We start from the raw sequence: 13,361 nt of genomic DNA, 5'->3' as shown, positions 1-13,361 counted from the left end.
GTGCAGAAGAATACAATTGGCATAAAGATCTTACTTGGAAAGATGAAAACAAGTTAAGCGTGATCCAAAACTGCTTGTCCTCCCTCTGTTCGACAAGAAATTTAACTTGGGTTTGACGAGTGTAAAGGAAAGAGAAGGAGGCAAGGAGAGGGGGAAAGAAGCTCTCGCTCCTTCCTGATACGCCCGCGTAATTGTTAATTCGTCTCACGAAATCGTGGGCCCAATATGTTCCACCCGGTACACCCTGTACATGGCCGGCCAAGTACGAAGATACATACATACCTACATGATACCCGCCAATGCGAGTCGATAGCGGAATGGGAAGCCCTCCAGCCTGCTCCAGCGTGGGAACACGGGCCCACTTGTACGCGCGCAACTCTCGCATAAGTCCCATCCGCGGCGAAGACACCGATCTCGCGATAGCCACGCGTTGACACGGCCCAATAATCCGATCCATGGATATTAACGAATAATTGGGCCCCATCAAATTTGGGCCCGGAGAGAAGCGAAGCCACGCGTTGACACGGCCCAAGAATCCGATCCATGGATATTAACGTTTCGCGAATAATTGGGCCCCATCAAATTTGGGCCCGGAGAGAAGCGAAGCCACGCGTTGACACGGCCCAAGAATCCGATCCATGGATATTAACGTTTCGCGAATAATTGGGCCCCATCAAATTTGGGCCCGGAGAGAAGCGAAGCCACGCGTTGACATGGCCCAATAATCCGATCCATGGATATTAACGTTTCGCGAATAATTGGGCCCCATCAAATTTGGGCCCAGTTCGCTGAGTTTTATATTGGAAATTAAATATATTGGATGGGAATGGAAGAAAATTCTGTAATGGAATTTTGTAACAGGATGATGTTTTTACGTTTCGAAAAACATCATTCTTCGTATTCGAGATACGATAATATTCGAATAAAAAGAGTTTGTCTTGGACAAGATGTTAATAATATTTTAACGTAATTACAAATTCCAATTCCTTGGAAGAAAGCACTGTCTACGACTCAACCACCGAAGAAGCAGTTTGGACGAGGTAATTCCATCTGGTCGAACATCAAACATCGAAACGTATACTCGGCGGTGGACAAGCGGAGCTGCAACCGGGAATTTGCCTTGTATTTTGCATTCGCCCCGGCTCGAGGGGAAACTCGAGGGGGAGTAGGCATGATTGCAGGTATGGCCACTGTGCGCGTTTCATGGAAAAGTTGTGGCGGCGGCGATGTCGCTCTCGAGCACCTCACTTTCAACTTAATAACGCAATTACCGCCTCCCGCCGCAAGCCAACCCTCTCTTATACTTCTTCCACCATTTTCTTCCTTTCCACCAGTTTCTCTCGTTTTCGTTGCCAGATAAACCGCGAGAATGACGTTGCTTCTGTAATCTCTCTCTAACTCTCTCTCTCTCTCTCTCTCTCTTTTTTTTAAAACTTGGACGCTTTGAAGTATATAAATATTTTATGGGAGGGGAGAGGGGAGGGGGGGAATTTGCGAATTTTTAAATTTAGATTTCTGATTCTCGTCGATATTTTGAAATTTATTAATTAATGGTAAGTTTATAAATATTTTCTTTGTCGAAAGAAGGGATGAATCGAAAAGTACGTGTTTTTTTTTTTAATTGTTCGATCGAGAAAGAAGTGGTGGAAAAGAGACGGAGAACAATTCGAGATGCAATTTTATTGGATAAGCCATAAACGCGATAAGATGTTTCATCGCGCGTGGGGATAATAGAGAAATATTATTTGAACGAGAAAAAAAATCAGGATTTACCGATGGAAATGATTTTCAAGCTGGTTACAGTCATTAAATCCTTACGGTCTTCCATTATCTATAATGTCAGGCCTGGTCTTGCCGAGCATAATGGAATTATAAGACGTGTACGGTTAATGGTGTTCAATGACAAAATGAATAAAGAGAGGAGGGTATTTGAAAAATAGCTAGGGAGAATTTCAAAATCGTCTGTTTATCCTCCTGTAACCTGTAGTTATACAACGGAAGAAAAAAAAAAAACCCTTTTTCTTTTCATCAAATCAAGCCACTTTTCCCGAGCAAATTTCTAATACGCGTTTTACAAAAATATAATCATGGTATAATTATCTAGATAGGCAAAAAGTTGAATTAACGAGAAGAACGTGTATATAATAGTACGATTAAATCGTGTGTGTAAATTTCATTACGTTACATTAGAAAAAAGGATTGCTGTTCCACGTGTGATACGCTTGTAAAATGTGATGTTATGCGTACATTGTATAGGGTCAAAGTAGAACTATTGAAACGATCAGTTGGTCAAGTTACGGTTGCACGGCAGTAAACTTGGAAGTGGGAGTAAATTTATCGTTCGACTCTCGCCGAGATTATAACATCTTCGTTGGAAAATGATTTAAACGGCACTCAACGAATCGCATATTCGACGCGAAATTGCCTATTCCGACATTCTATTATTTTATGAGCCTGTTTATGACATAGTACACAGAACGCAGGCGCGATTGGTGACACTTTTATTAACCGATGGTAATGTGCCAAGGTTCTTGATCAATTTTCTCAACTTGTTTTCGTAGTTGAAAGTGGATTTTTTTCATTAGACATTTCTTTCCAATATTGAAAAAAAAAAGAAAAAAAAAAAAAAATATTACCCTTCTCTCCTCGAGTAACAATGACAAGTTTCTGTAATAACTCTCTTAACTTTGAAGTTGTTGTATATATCTGTTTGTGAATGTATATTCGATTTTGCTTTCAATTAAGACCGAATATTAATTACGAAAGAATCGATCGATCATGTCAATATTCATTAATTAATACTCGTTAATTCGACACGATAAAACTTGAAGCAGTTCCATCGATCCATGCTCATTTTCACTCCGATCACCGAGTCCCAATCGTGTTGAATAGAATTATATTTCCATCCAGAAACATAGAACATTGAAATATCTTCAAGATAGTGGGAGGGTATTTTTGATTTTTTAAAATTTCGGAGTAAATTTAAAACGCTGTATCTCAGCTTCTAGTAGCTGCGTAAATAGGATTTCTTCAGCTCGGTTTCAAGCGGGAATAATCTCCTCTTTCTTAGAATAATCCTTTACCCGTTTTTGGGAGAGAGACTATATTTGGAAGGAGAGAAAAAACTCGATCGCGAAACGAGTGGATGGTATCTCCATTAGCATTCGGAATATTAAGATTTGGCATAAATCAATCGATGTCCAGGATGGCTGGTTAGCATACGTCCACGGTTGGAATATATTTGATAACGAATAATAGGATCGCATTAAACGGTCGATTCATAATTCATTGTTCGAGCGAAGGGGGGAGGGGTATATAACCAGCCAGGCTGCATCGACACGGCGTCGATCGTTAGACGAATCCGTAATTCACAGACGTTGTCATTTATAGGATTGCCACGATGACGACGAAAGACGATCTCCTTTCCTATCTACGTGTGGTGGATCTACGTGTACGTAGCCTCGCGGTGTGTCGAGGAACTCGTTTTTTCCCCCCTTAGAACGATTTTATGTGTGCGGTACGTGCATTTCAGTGCCGACTTTGTATCATCGTAATGCAGAAATCGATATACAGGGTGGGCAGTTTAGTTTCCGTCTCAACAACAATTGTTCGATTGAAAGTTTGGTATCGATCAACACCAGTGATGGTTATGGCGAAAGGAGGGATTGATTCGTTCTTTTCGAAAGAGATCGAACGATACGTCGGGCAGGAAAAGTAATAATGCGAAATTTTCTTCGTCGTTGAATTCACAAATTCAAACGCTGCTCGTTTAATTATATAATAATAATCCGTTCACGAAACGGAGGAAGAAAAGATACTTAAAAAGAATCCTTTAATCTTCAACAATTTATCCCTAACCTGTGTAATTTATCATTAATTCGACGAATTACTCGATTCAACTCGTTCGAAATTCTCGAGAAAAAAAAAAATGAAATCGTGAAACGCGAGCAACCGACCACCCTGTATAGCGTTCGCTGGGCCCACGGAGCGAGCGGGCAACTTCGGAACGTCTGACCCTTGACCCAGGAGGTTCTCTCCGTCCTGCTCTCGCGCTCCTCTTCCCCTCACCCCCTCTCCACTCCTCCACCGCGGTGCATACTCGCGCTTTAAGCGCCCTGGCCTCTTTTAAATAGCGGGGCCCAGCCGTTGGGGCTCCAACAGAGGATATCGACGATTGTCGTCGTCCATCCGCCCTCGTCTCGGGGGAGGAAAGAGGATGATGGGAAGGAAGAGTCTGATATTTTAAGTTGGAATTGATTTTTGAAATTTGAAGAGGATCGTAAAGATGATCCAATTCCGATTTTTTTTGTGCAAGGCTTCTATCGAGAGATAGAGAAGCCTTTCGTCTTGTTTATAATTTTGTTGAAATTGTCGTTTCTTTTTTTTTTTTTTTTCTACTCGAATCAATAACGTGGTAATCTTGGATACGCTTTTGAGACAGGCTTTTCCGCGGACAGAACAATTTTTGCCACATGCGGGGTCGCGGCGGTGTTTCAGACGTGGGGTGGACGTCCTAGACGCGGAACTTAACAAGAGGTCAATGCTCACGAAGACATCAGCCTCGCGTCAACTGCAGCGATATTTTACCTTGGAGAATCCGAAACCTGTCTAAGAAGAAACTAGTTTAACGTGATGAAACGTGCAAAATATAACAATTTATTTCCTTCGAAATTGGGAATATCGTGAAAAAGGAAGTATATTTTAAATTCCTTTCAAAGGTAAATAATAAATAAACAAAAAGACAAACGTTATAAATGATGTACAATCGTTTGACACGAATTTTATTGTTAATTTAGCAAGTAAAAATCGTATAAACAATATATGCACGAACGAAATCAACAAAGGCGATAAATATTAAACTGCAATCTAACATTGGACGGAAGAAGAAGTTAGCAATCGCGTGGAAAATGATCGGATCTTGAGAACGAAAGCGGAGGATGTTAAAGCGGAATAAGCACGATGGTAATAGCTCCTGAAACGAGATGGAGGGTCTTATCTCGGCAGTAAACAGAAAAGGAAGTTCCCTACCCCGAGCCAAGGAAGAAACACAGCCGGATACACCCGGCCCTAGAAAACAAACGAGTTCGTTCGTCTCAATTTCAGATTTCCTTTAATCTCACGTGATTTATTCTTACTTAACAATGTGTCGAAAAACACTTGTCCTCTCATCGCTGCTAATTGTATCTCTCTTCGCTGATTAATTTTTCCTCGACTTTGCTACTAATTGTCGTAAACAATCAATCCTAAACAAAGAAGAACGATGGACGATTATTAATTAAAAGAAATATCAGGAAAGCAGCCACTCTTCTGATCGCGTGTGTTTCCACCGAAATTATCACGAATCAAATGCCATTAAATTTACGATTTGCTGGCCGACAATTATCGTGGAAAGCGGAGAGGAGACGCCGGTAATAACAGGGGAGGGGTCTGAAATTGTGGTTTCCCCCCTTTTTTTTCTCCGTACGTGGATCGTGTCCAGGATTTATTGGCCGCATTGATCGCGCTTATCAATGTCCCATTCGTGGATAAGCAGTTCTCTCAATGCGTTCTATATATGTGTGTGTGTGTGTGTGTGTGTGTATTTTTCAATATCATTATGAGGCCAATGGAGTTTAGAAAACGTTTGTAATTTTTTCCCTCATGTATGCGTTTATTGCGAAAGGTACTGATATAGTTTATATTTTTACGTAGAAAGTTTTTCTAATTCGTAGAAGAGTCGAAGTTTAGAAGAGTAGATTTTTTTAAAAAGTTTTGATAAAAGATTTGTCTGAAATGTCTCCCGAAGGATTTCTTGAAATTTTTCCGTCTTTAAAATGTCGAAGTCGATGTAATAACAAGAAATACTATTATCCTTCTTACCTTAGAATCTGAAAAAAAAAAAAAAAGAAGAAGAAAATAATAAATCCTGCGAATTATGGAGAAAGAATATAAAATTAGGGAAATTTCTTCAATCTCATCAGGTTCATTTACGTGCATGGTTGTTCGTCTAGTTCGATAAGTAGACAACATTCAGTCTCTTCAATTATCCAATCGCTGGATGATTCGTGCGTCGAAGTCGTCCAGCTGTTATCCACACACGTTTCTAAAAGAAATCTCGCAATGCCGGCGAGGTGTATCGTGTATTTCGTGTCTCTGAATTATGGAAATGAGCCACGCACGAGATTGCAATTCCATAATCGAGGATGGAACCACGGTCAAGTTTCCTTTTGCCAAACGATCCCTCAAGGATCGCACGCTAGGGATACCTAGGCATACCTAGGGGATAATATCGCTTAAGAACTGTTTGCTGGTATATAAATATTTGTTTGAAAACTGTGAATATTTCTTCCATGCCGGATTCTTTTAAATCGAAACACGTTTTTAAAAACCGATAAGAAGTTAATGTTATTAAAAACGCTTTATGGAACAATTTTTGAATTTCTTTTTTTAAACCTAGAAGAAGCTTATAAATCGAGGAGAGAAAGAGATAGTGGAAGGAAGAGAGAATCACTCGTATTCATTTTTAATGATCGCTCCGGTAGGTAAATTCCAATATGTTTTATTTCAATTGTTATTCCTTTAAAATCGATCGAATCGAGAACGCATTTTTTCCACGAAAAAAAAAAAAAGAGAAGAATTTCAATATTAACATTCATCGAACTATGCAATTACCTTGGTTTTGTCTTGCGACTTACTGCAGGGAGAATCATTGCGAAATCGAGCGGCGGCGGCGGAACAAAATGACCGCCTATATCACCGAATTGTCCGACATGGTGCCGACATGTTCAGCCCTGGCCAGGAAACCGGACAAATTGACCATACTCAGGATGGCGGTCGCCCATATGAGAAACCTCAGAGGTGAGTACTTCTTCCATTCAAGAAAGAGAACTCGCGAATTTCCTTTTTCCTACCAATTGCTCCTCAACAAATTTAAATTTTCCTCCTAAATCACGAGGATCCAATCGTCGTTATTAATGATTCTAATAGAATTTTATTCAAGATGATATTTAACTCGATTGATCAAAACATGTGGAATGATAAATAAAAGAGTTAATTAATCGAGGAATATAAATTTATATTTGCAAATGACAAATGATTTGGAACGATCGTTTCGGTGTTTTAAAATATTCGTCGATTTTTAATCGGATCGTTACGAACGAATTTGAATCGAGCCGATAGCCGCAAAGGAATCGGATAAACTGTGTGCAGCGTAATTCAATCGGGCCGAGTCAAAGCGTAAAGATCGCGTTGCCAAAGTTATTTCGCTGCTCGTGACGGATAGCTCAAACATCGACGATGCTTAATCGTCACGTCCCGCATCGAACTAACTTTGTGCCTTATCGGGCGGCCGGCCGCTCGTTCAAAATGTATATTTTCGTGTCGAAAACAATTCTGCGCATGTAATCCTCTCGAAAACAATGGGTTGCGCTTTCGGTATTGAAGGTTTCATTAAACGTCACAATAATTGATAAAATGTTGTCAATGATTAATTAATTAATTGGTAGAAAAGTAATATAATAAAATTACGTATTAAATTATATAATATACAATAAATATTACCCAAGAATTTCAAATCAAAATTCCCCTACAATAAAAACTGCTCGAAGAATTTTTTTGTTATTCTAATAAATAATAATCTAATGCTATCTTACATAAAATGACACGATTTCGCGTCACCAGCTGCATTGTATTAAACCTTGTTCAAACTCTGAATCATTATTTACAAAATCCGGTTACAGCTTATAGTAGAAACGTCAAACTCATTTTCCCTCGAAAATTTTTATCCGAGAAAAACATAGTATATAACTGCACTCTGTGAAAACACTCTGGAAGGAATCTTACCTATATCGACGTTTCGAAAAAGGGTTTCGACGTCCGGGCGGTGGAGGGTGGCTCTGCTCCTCCTGGATGATCCATCCGTTCCGGTGGTAATTCAGCCGAGGTTTCGTCGTCGTGGTTCGGGTCATATCGAATGCAGAAAGCGCGATATATGCTTCCGGTGCAAGGATGGGTGGAGTTGCCCCGTCGGCTGTCCCTTTAGCTCCCCCTTCCCCTATGCTGCGTGCACACACGCGGTCATACGACGACCTCTCCACCCTTCCCTTCTCTCCTCTTCCTTCCTCTTGGCTGCGCCTACCTTTACGCCTCTCTTTCATCGCGATGTTCGATATATATGTATATATATATATATATATGGATATGTGTATCGGTGTGCGTGCCGTGATCCGAGCTAAGTATTGGTGGTGCGTCGCATTGTTTATAGCCACTTCTCCTCTTTCCCGACAACAGGGCCGCTGAATACAAATTGCTCGAACCGAGCGGAGCTTCTCTCCTGCTTCTTGCTCCTCTCGCCCTCTCCTCTCCTCTCCTCTCCCTTGTCGTTGCCTTTACCTGGAGAGGAGAGGAGAGAGAGGCGATCGCCTCCGGGATACGTCGCGCGCGTACACCCACCCTCGGCCGCGCGGTGAGACGTGGGACAGACACTTTTCCGTCGAGTTTTCCCTCCTCCTCTTATACTTCCCCCTCCCCACCCGCCGTCCCCCTCTTTTCTTTTTCCAAGTCGTTGCTCTGACAGAAATTTTCGAATTTTTTAAGTATAGTTTTTTCTTTCTTTCTTTCTAAGTAAGTAGGCAGCAAATTAGCAGTGGTAGCTTTTGATCGATCAATCGTGGTGCTAAAATTTTTTTAAGTAAATGCTCAGCAAATTAGCATTAATCGAGTTGCTAAAATTTTCTTAAGTAAATGCGCGGCAAATTAGTATTAATTTAACTGTTAAAACGTTTTTTTTTAAAGGCGCAGCAAATTAGCGAGGCTAGCTTTGGTAGCCTTTCATCGATCAATCGAATTGCTAAAATGTCTTTTTTTAAATAAACGCGCAGCAAATTAGCATTAATCGAGTTGCTAAAATTTTCTTAAGTAAATGCTCAGCAAATTAGCAGTGGTAGCTTTGATAGCGATTGATTAATCGAATTGCTAAAACTTTTTTAAGTAAATGCGCGGCAAATTAGTATTAATTTAGCTGTTAAAACGTTTTTTTTAAAGGCGCAGCAAATTAGCGATGCTAGCTTTGGTAGCCTTTCATCGATTAATCGAATTGCTAAAATGTTTTTTTTTAAATAAACGCGCAGCAAATTAGCATTAATCGAGTTGGTAAAATTTTCTTAAGTAAACGCGCAGCAAATTAGCTTTGGTCGATTAATCGAATTGCTAAAATGTTTTTTTTTAAGTAAATGCGCAGCAAATTAGCAGTGGTAGCTTTGATAGCCTATGATTGATTAATCGAGCTGTTAAGATGTTTTTTTTTTTTAAGTAAACGCGCAGCAAATTAGCATTAATCGAGCTGCTAAAATCTTTCTAATTGTAAATGTCTTGTTGAAACCGAGTTTATGGGATCGACAAGGTAGGTTTGTTGCGTCTATCCGCGGATATTAAGATACGATGGTTGTTAAAATTGCGTTCTTTTTTTTTTTTTTTGTTCTTTTTTGTAAGACGGAATTGACTCATACATCGAGGTAAATTTTTATTTCAGGATCATGTGTTTTTACGAGATAAAGGTGATTTTTGCTTTTGTGATGTTACGTCGCGTCAATGAAAAATGTTTAATTTATATCGACATAAAACTATAATAAAACTATTACGAGCTAAAGCTATTTTCACAACTGATTACCAATATTATCGATGTAATATTACGTCTGTACAAGAGACTTAACCGATTGTTGCCGATGAAATGCTGCTTTTTTATAAACTACGATTGATTTATGTTCAACGTAAAATTACGTTTCTTGATAAAATGTACCTGCTTACGCAGGTATCTCTCTGTAATCTGTAATCGATTCACGTTGATGTAAAATATTATAACCCCTATGGTGAAGTAAAATTATATCATTTCATAAGATAACAGAAAATTTAAAAAGAAAGAAGGGAGAAAAAAAGAAAAAAAATTACCACGCCGCGAAGATATTTAAGTTTTCGAAGGGGAGAAATTTTATAAGAGGCGGAGGGGAGGGTAATGACGGGGTTTATTGATTCTTCTCGGAGTTTTATTTTTAGTGAATGATCGGTTAATGAAAATTGTTTCCTCGAATCGATAGATCGTATCAGTTTCCGGTGTCTGTGCTGTACAAGAATTAAATTCCAATGAAACTTTATGATAACTAGAATTACAATTATGGTAAATTCCCTTTTTAAATTACCTTCATTCGCTTAATTAACAATCTCCATCTCGTCCCTTTAAATATACACAATAAACATTTCGTCATTAATTGTTTAATTGTAAGAAATACGAAAGATATCCATTCATAATTACATCATGCATTTTTATCCTCCTATACCTTATTGCTCTACGATTAGAATTTATAGCACGATACGTCAAACATTATTATATAAAACACCAAATTTTGTTACGAAGAACATCAAAAGAGCGATCAAAAAATCACTCTCCCCCCCGCCAAATTAAATTTTTCCTAAATTTTTGTTTCTCTCTTCTTCGACACAACGAAAACGATGAGGAAGAGACCCATCCTTCCCCCAACCTAAGACTAAAATGAACAACCACAGAGTTGAGAAGAGGCTAAGCCGAAAACAAGAAACGTATCGCGGTAAGACTCGATGGGATCGTGTATCGAGGGGGGGCGTCTTCTTTCGATGGAAGGAAATCGAGTAGAATCACGCCGGCATTAATGTCCATCGAGAGACCGTTCCACTACGTGGAAGGTAATGGTAACGAAGGTCACCCGGGGTCTTCCATAGATCTTGTTTGGAAGTCGTTAAAGTACCTCTTCCCGGAATTTCTCCGTATATCGGGGTAAAGATCGCATCGCCCCCTCCTTCTCTTTTCCCTCCTTCCTTCTCTCTCTCTCTCTCTCTCTCTCATCGCCTTTTGCTCGCAGGATCCTGTCCGCTTTGCAATTCCGATCTTGCACCTCGATAGTTACCTACGCTGCTGAGCTTGCCCCGTCCTCATTTTTGGTACCGTGCCTCCCTCCTCCTACTCCCCTTTCCTCCTTTAAGTTCGTTTGTCGAAAGATTTCTTTTTGTGTTTTTGTTTCTCTTTTCTGGATTTGCGAAAGATCGAAGATGACTCGTCCCGTCTGACGAAGAATTTATATCGTTCTTATCTGTCGAGATGTAAGTTTTGGAATTGTTCTTGGACAGGATAGCGATTCGAAGGATGGAAGAAAACAAGTTTCGATAATTAATATCGATAATTGATGATTTATTATTTTATTCGTTTCGAAGTGATTGTGAGCGTTTTGCTTTACGAATGTTCGAACGAACCATGAGGATAGTTTGAGTTGAGACTATGGTAATTGTGTTATTCGATCCGATTTTTGATCGATATGATTTTTAAAATTCTTGTACGAATCGTTTATATAAGGATTCTTACTCTCCCGAATGGATTTTATTATTATTCTCGACATGAGATTTCATTAAACTGGACACACTTGAAAAAAAAGAAGATGTCCGGTCTACACGTGAAGAAGTAGTAACACGTATCCCTGAACAAGCATTCGTAAGTTTCGTTACATGTGCGTTCGATGTCGGACAATCAGGTAGATCACTCGATCGATACGTACTATTTACGTCAAACGTAGAAAAGTTCGATCTCTGTGAAATAGAAGAAATAGAAAGCACGAAATGAAGGATCAATTTTTTTTTCTTTCTTTCTTTTTTTTTTTTTTTTTTTTTTTCTAGAAAGAACAATTTAAAATTAAAGTTGCATCGATACTGAAGACGGATACGTAAGAATTAATCTTACGTATTTTAAATTGAAAGAAATTAAATAACCAAATCTCCCGATTAATCAAAATTAAATAAATACGAAGAAAAATTCTCTTTTCAATTAACATAAATTAAAACAAAAGTGTTCTATTTTAGGAACCGGAAATACTAGCTCAGATGGCGCGTACAAACCCTCCTTCCTCACCGATCAAGAGCTGAAACATCTGATCCTCGAAGCAGCGGATGGTTTCCTATTCGTCGTCAGTTGCAACAGCGGAACGATCATCTACGTATCCGATTCTGTGGCGCCGGTTTTGAACTACACACAAAATGATTGGTACGGCACCAGCCTCTATTCACAGGTTCATCCGGACGACACAGAGAAAGTGAAGGAACAATTGAGCGGTGCCGAGCCGGAAAATGGAGGTAGAGTGCTGGACCTGAAAACGGGGACGGTAAAAAAGGAAGGACAGTGTAAGTATAATTTTTTTTTTCCTTCTTGTATAACGCATATTTAAATAATTTACAGTAATATCTCAATCTTATTTTTTTCCAAAAATTTCTCCTCTTTTTCCAAAAAATTGTACCAAAGAATTCCATCGTATTATTAAGATCGAATCAGCCTCGTTCTGAATCAAATTAACCTATTTTCGTAACGCTTGAATTACCAGCTAAAAATCTAATTGAATTATATATATTACAATCATGGAGAATATCAATATCAATAAATCATTATATATATAGAATACAACTATTTCAATTAATTATCAAATTTCCAAAAGTACGTTAAACTAACTTAACCTAACTTCACAGCATCGATGAGACTATGCATGGGATCGAGGAGAGGCTTCATTTGTCGCATGAAGGTGGGCAACATGCAAACGACAGGCGACATGGCGGCCGCTCATGGCCTCCATCACGTAAAACAGAGGAATTCGCTCGGTCCACCGGCCCGCGATGGCCAAAATTACGCGGTGGTTCATTGTACAGGGTACATCAAAAGCTGGCCCCCAAACGGTAAGTTTGATACGGGTCGCGGCATCGATCTACCTTGTTCCGAATGATGAGGATGATGATGTACATAACGTCGTCAACGTATAACGGGTCCCGGTCTGTTGATGGCCGCGCGCGAGACGTAGCGCCAACTTTCTATTTTAAAGCCGAGGGAGACGTCGGTGTGCACCAAGAATATGAACGAACCAGGCGGCTTCGTAGAATACACGAGGATAACGACGTTTGTACTATAAATTAAGGGGGCCGGCACTCGGTGGCGAGCACGGATAGTATGATCGGTTTATAAAGAATGAATGGAATCGTCTTGACCTAACAGCCGACAAGAATGGCTGGAATACCGATAAACTATGTCGAGACAGGGAATTCGTATACCTTATCCGCGGACCCCGATGCATAATAACGATGCGAACGATTTTCGCACGTTTCCGCCTTCGACTTTAACTCTTTCGAATTTTATTCTCCCGTCGAGTTTTTGTCGTTCTATTTGTAAAAGCTTCGAGGAAGATTTTTTTACTTGGAAAAAATAATTTAAAATAATCTATCGTTAAAATCGATTGTAAATTTTATACGCGTGTTTAGCGGTATTGTTTACCAGAAATTTTTATTTCGATTGAACAAAATATTAATTATAGAATCGTACGAATCAC

The 13,361-nt window shown here is 39.4% G+C and overlaps 1 protein-coding gene across 2 annotated transcripts in view; it reads left to right on the top strand.

Moving 5' to 3' along the window:
* Positions 1 to 13,361, top strand: part of tgo (Aryl hydrocarbon receptor nuclear translocator homolog tgo) — a 37,864-nt gene that overhangs the window by 20,725 nt on the left and 3,778 nt on the right. For both annotated transcript variants that reach the window (XM_086908105.1, XM_086908104.1), the window contains exons 4-6: positions 6,677 to 6,837; positions 11,857 to 12,174; positions 12,514 to 12,717. In XM_086908105.1, coding sequence (XP_086764231.1) covers positions 6,677 to 6,837; positions 11,857 to 12,174; positions 12,514 to 12,717 — 683 coding nt within the window. The remainder of the gene's footprint in view (positions 1 to 6,676; positions 6,838 to 11,856; positions 12,175 to 12,513; positions 12,718 to 13,361) is intronic.

This window comes from Apis florea, unplaced genomic scaffold (assembly GCF_048593485.1).
Source record: "Apis florea isolate Af1SG1 unplaced genomic scaffold, ASM4859348v1 contig_3036_pilon, whole genome shotgun sequence".
Taxonomy (NCBI): Eukaryota; Metazoa; Arthropoda; class Insecta; order Hymenoptera; family Apidae; genus Apis; species Apis florea.
The sequence above is the reverse complement of the archived record's forward strand: the minus strand, read 5'-3'. Positions and strand labels throughout refer to the sequence as shown.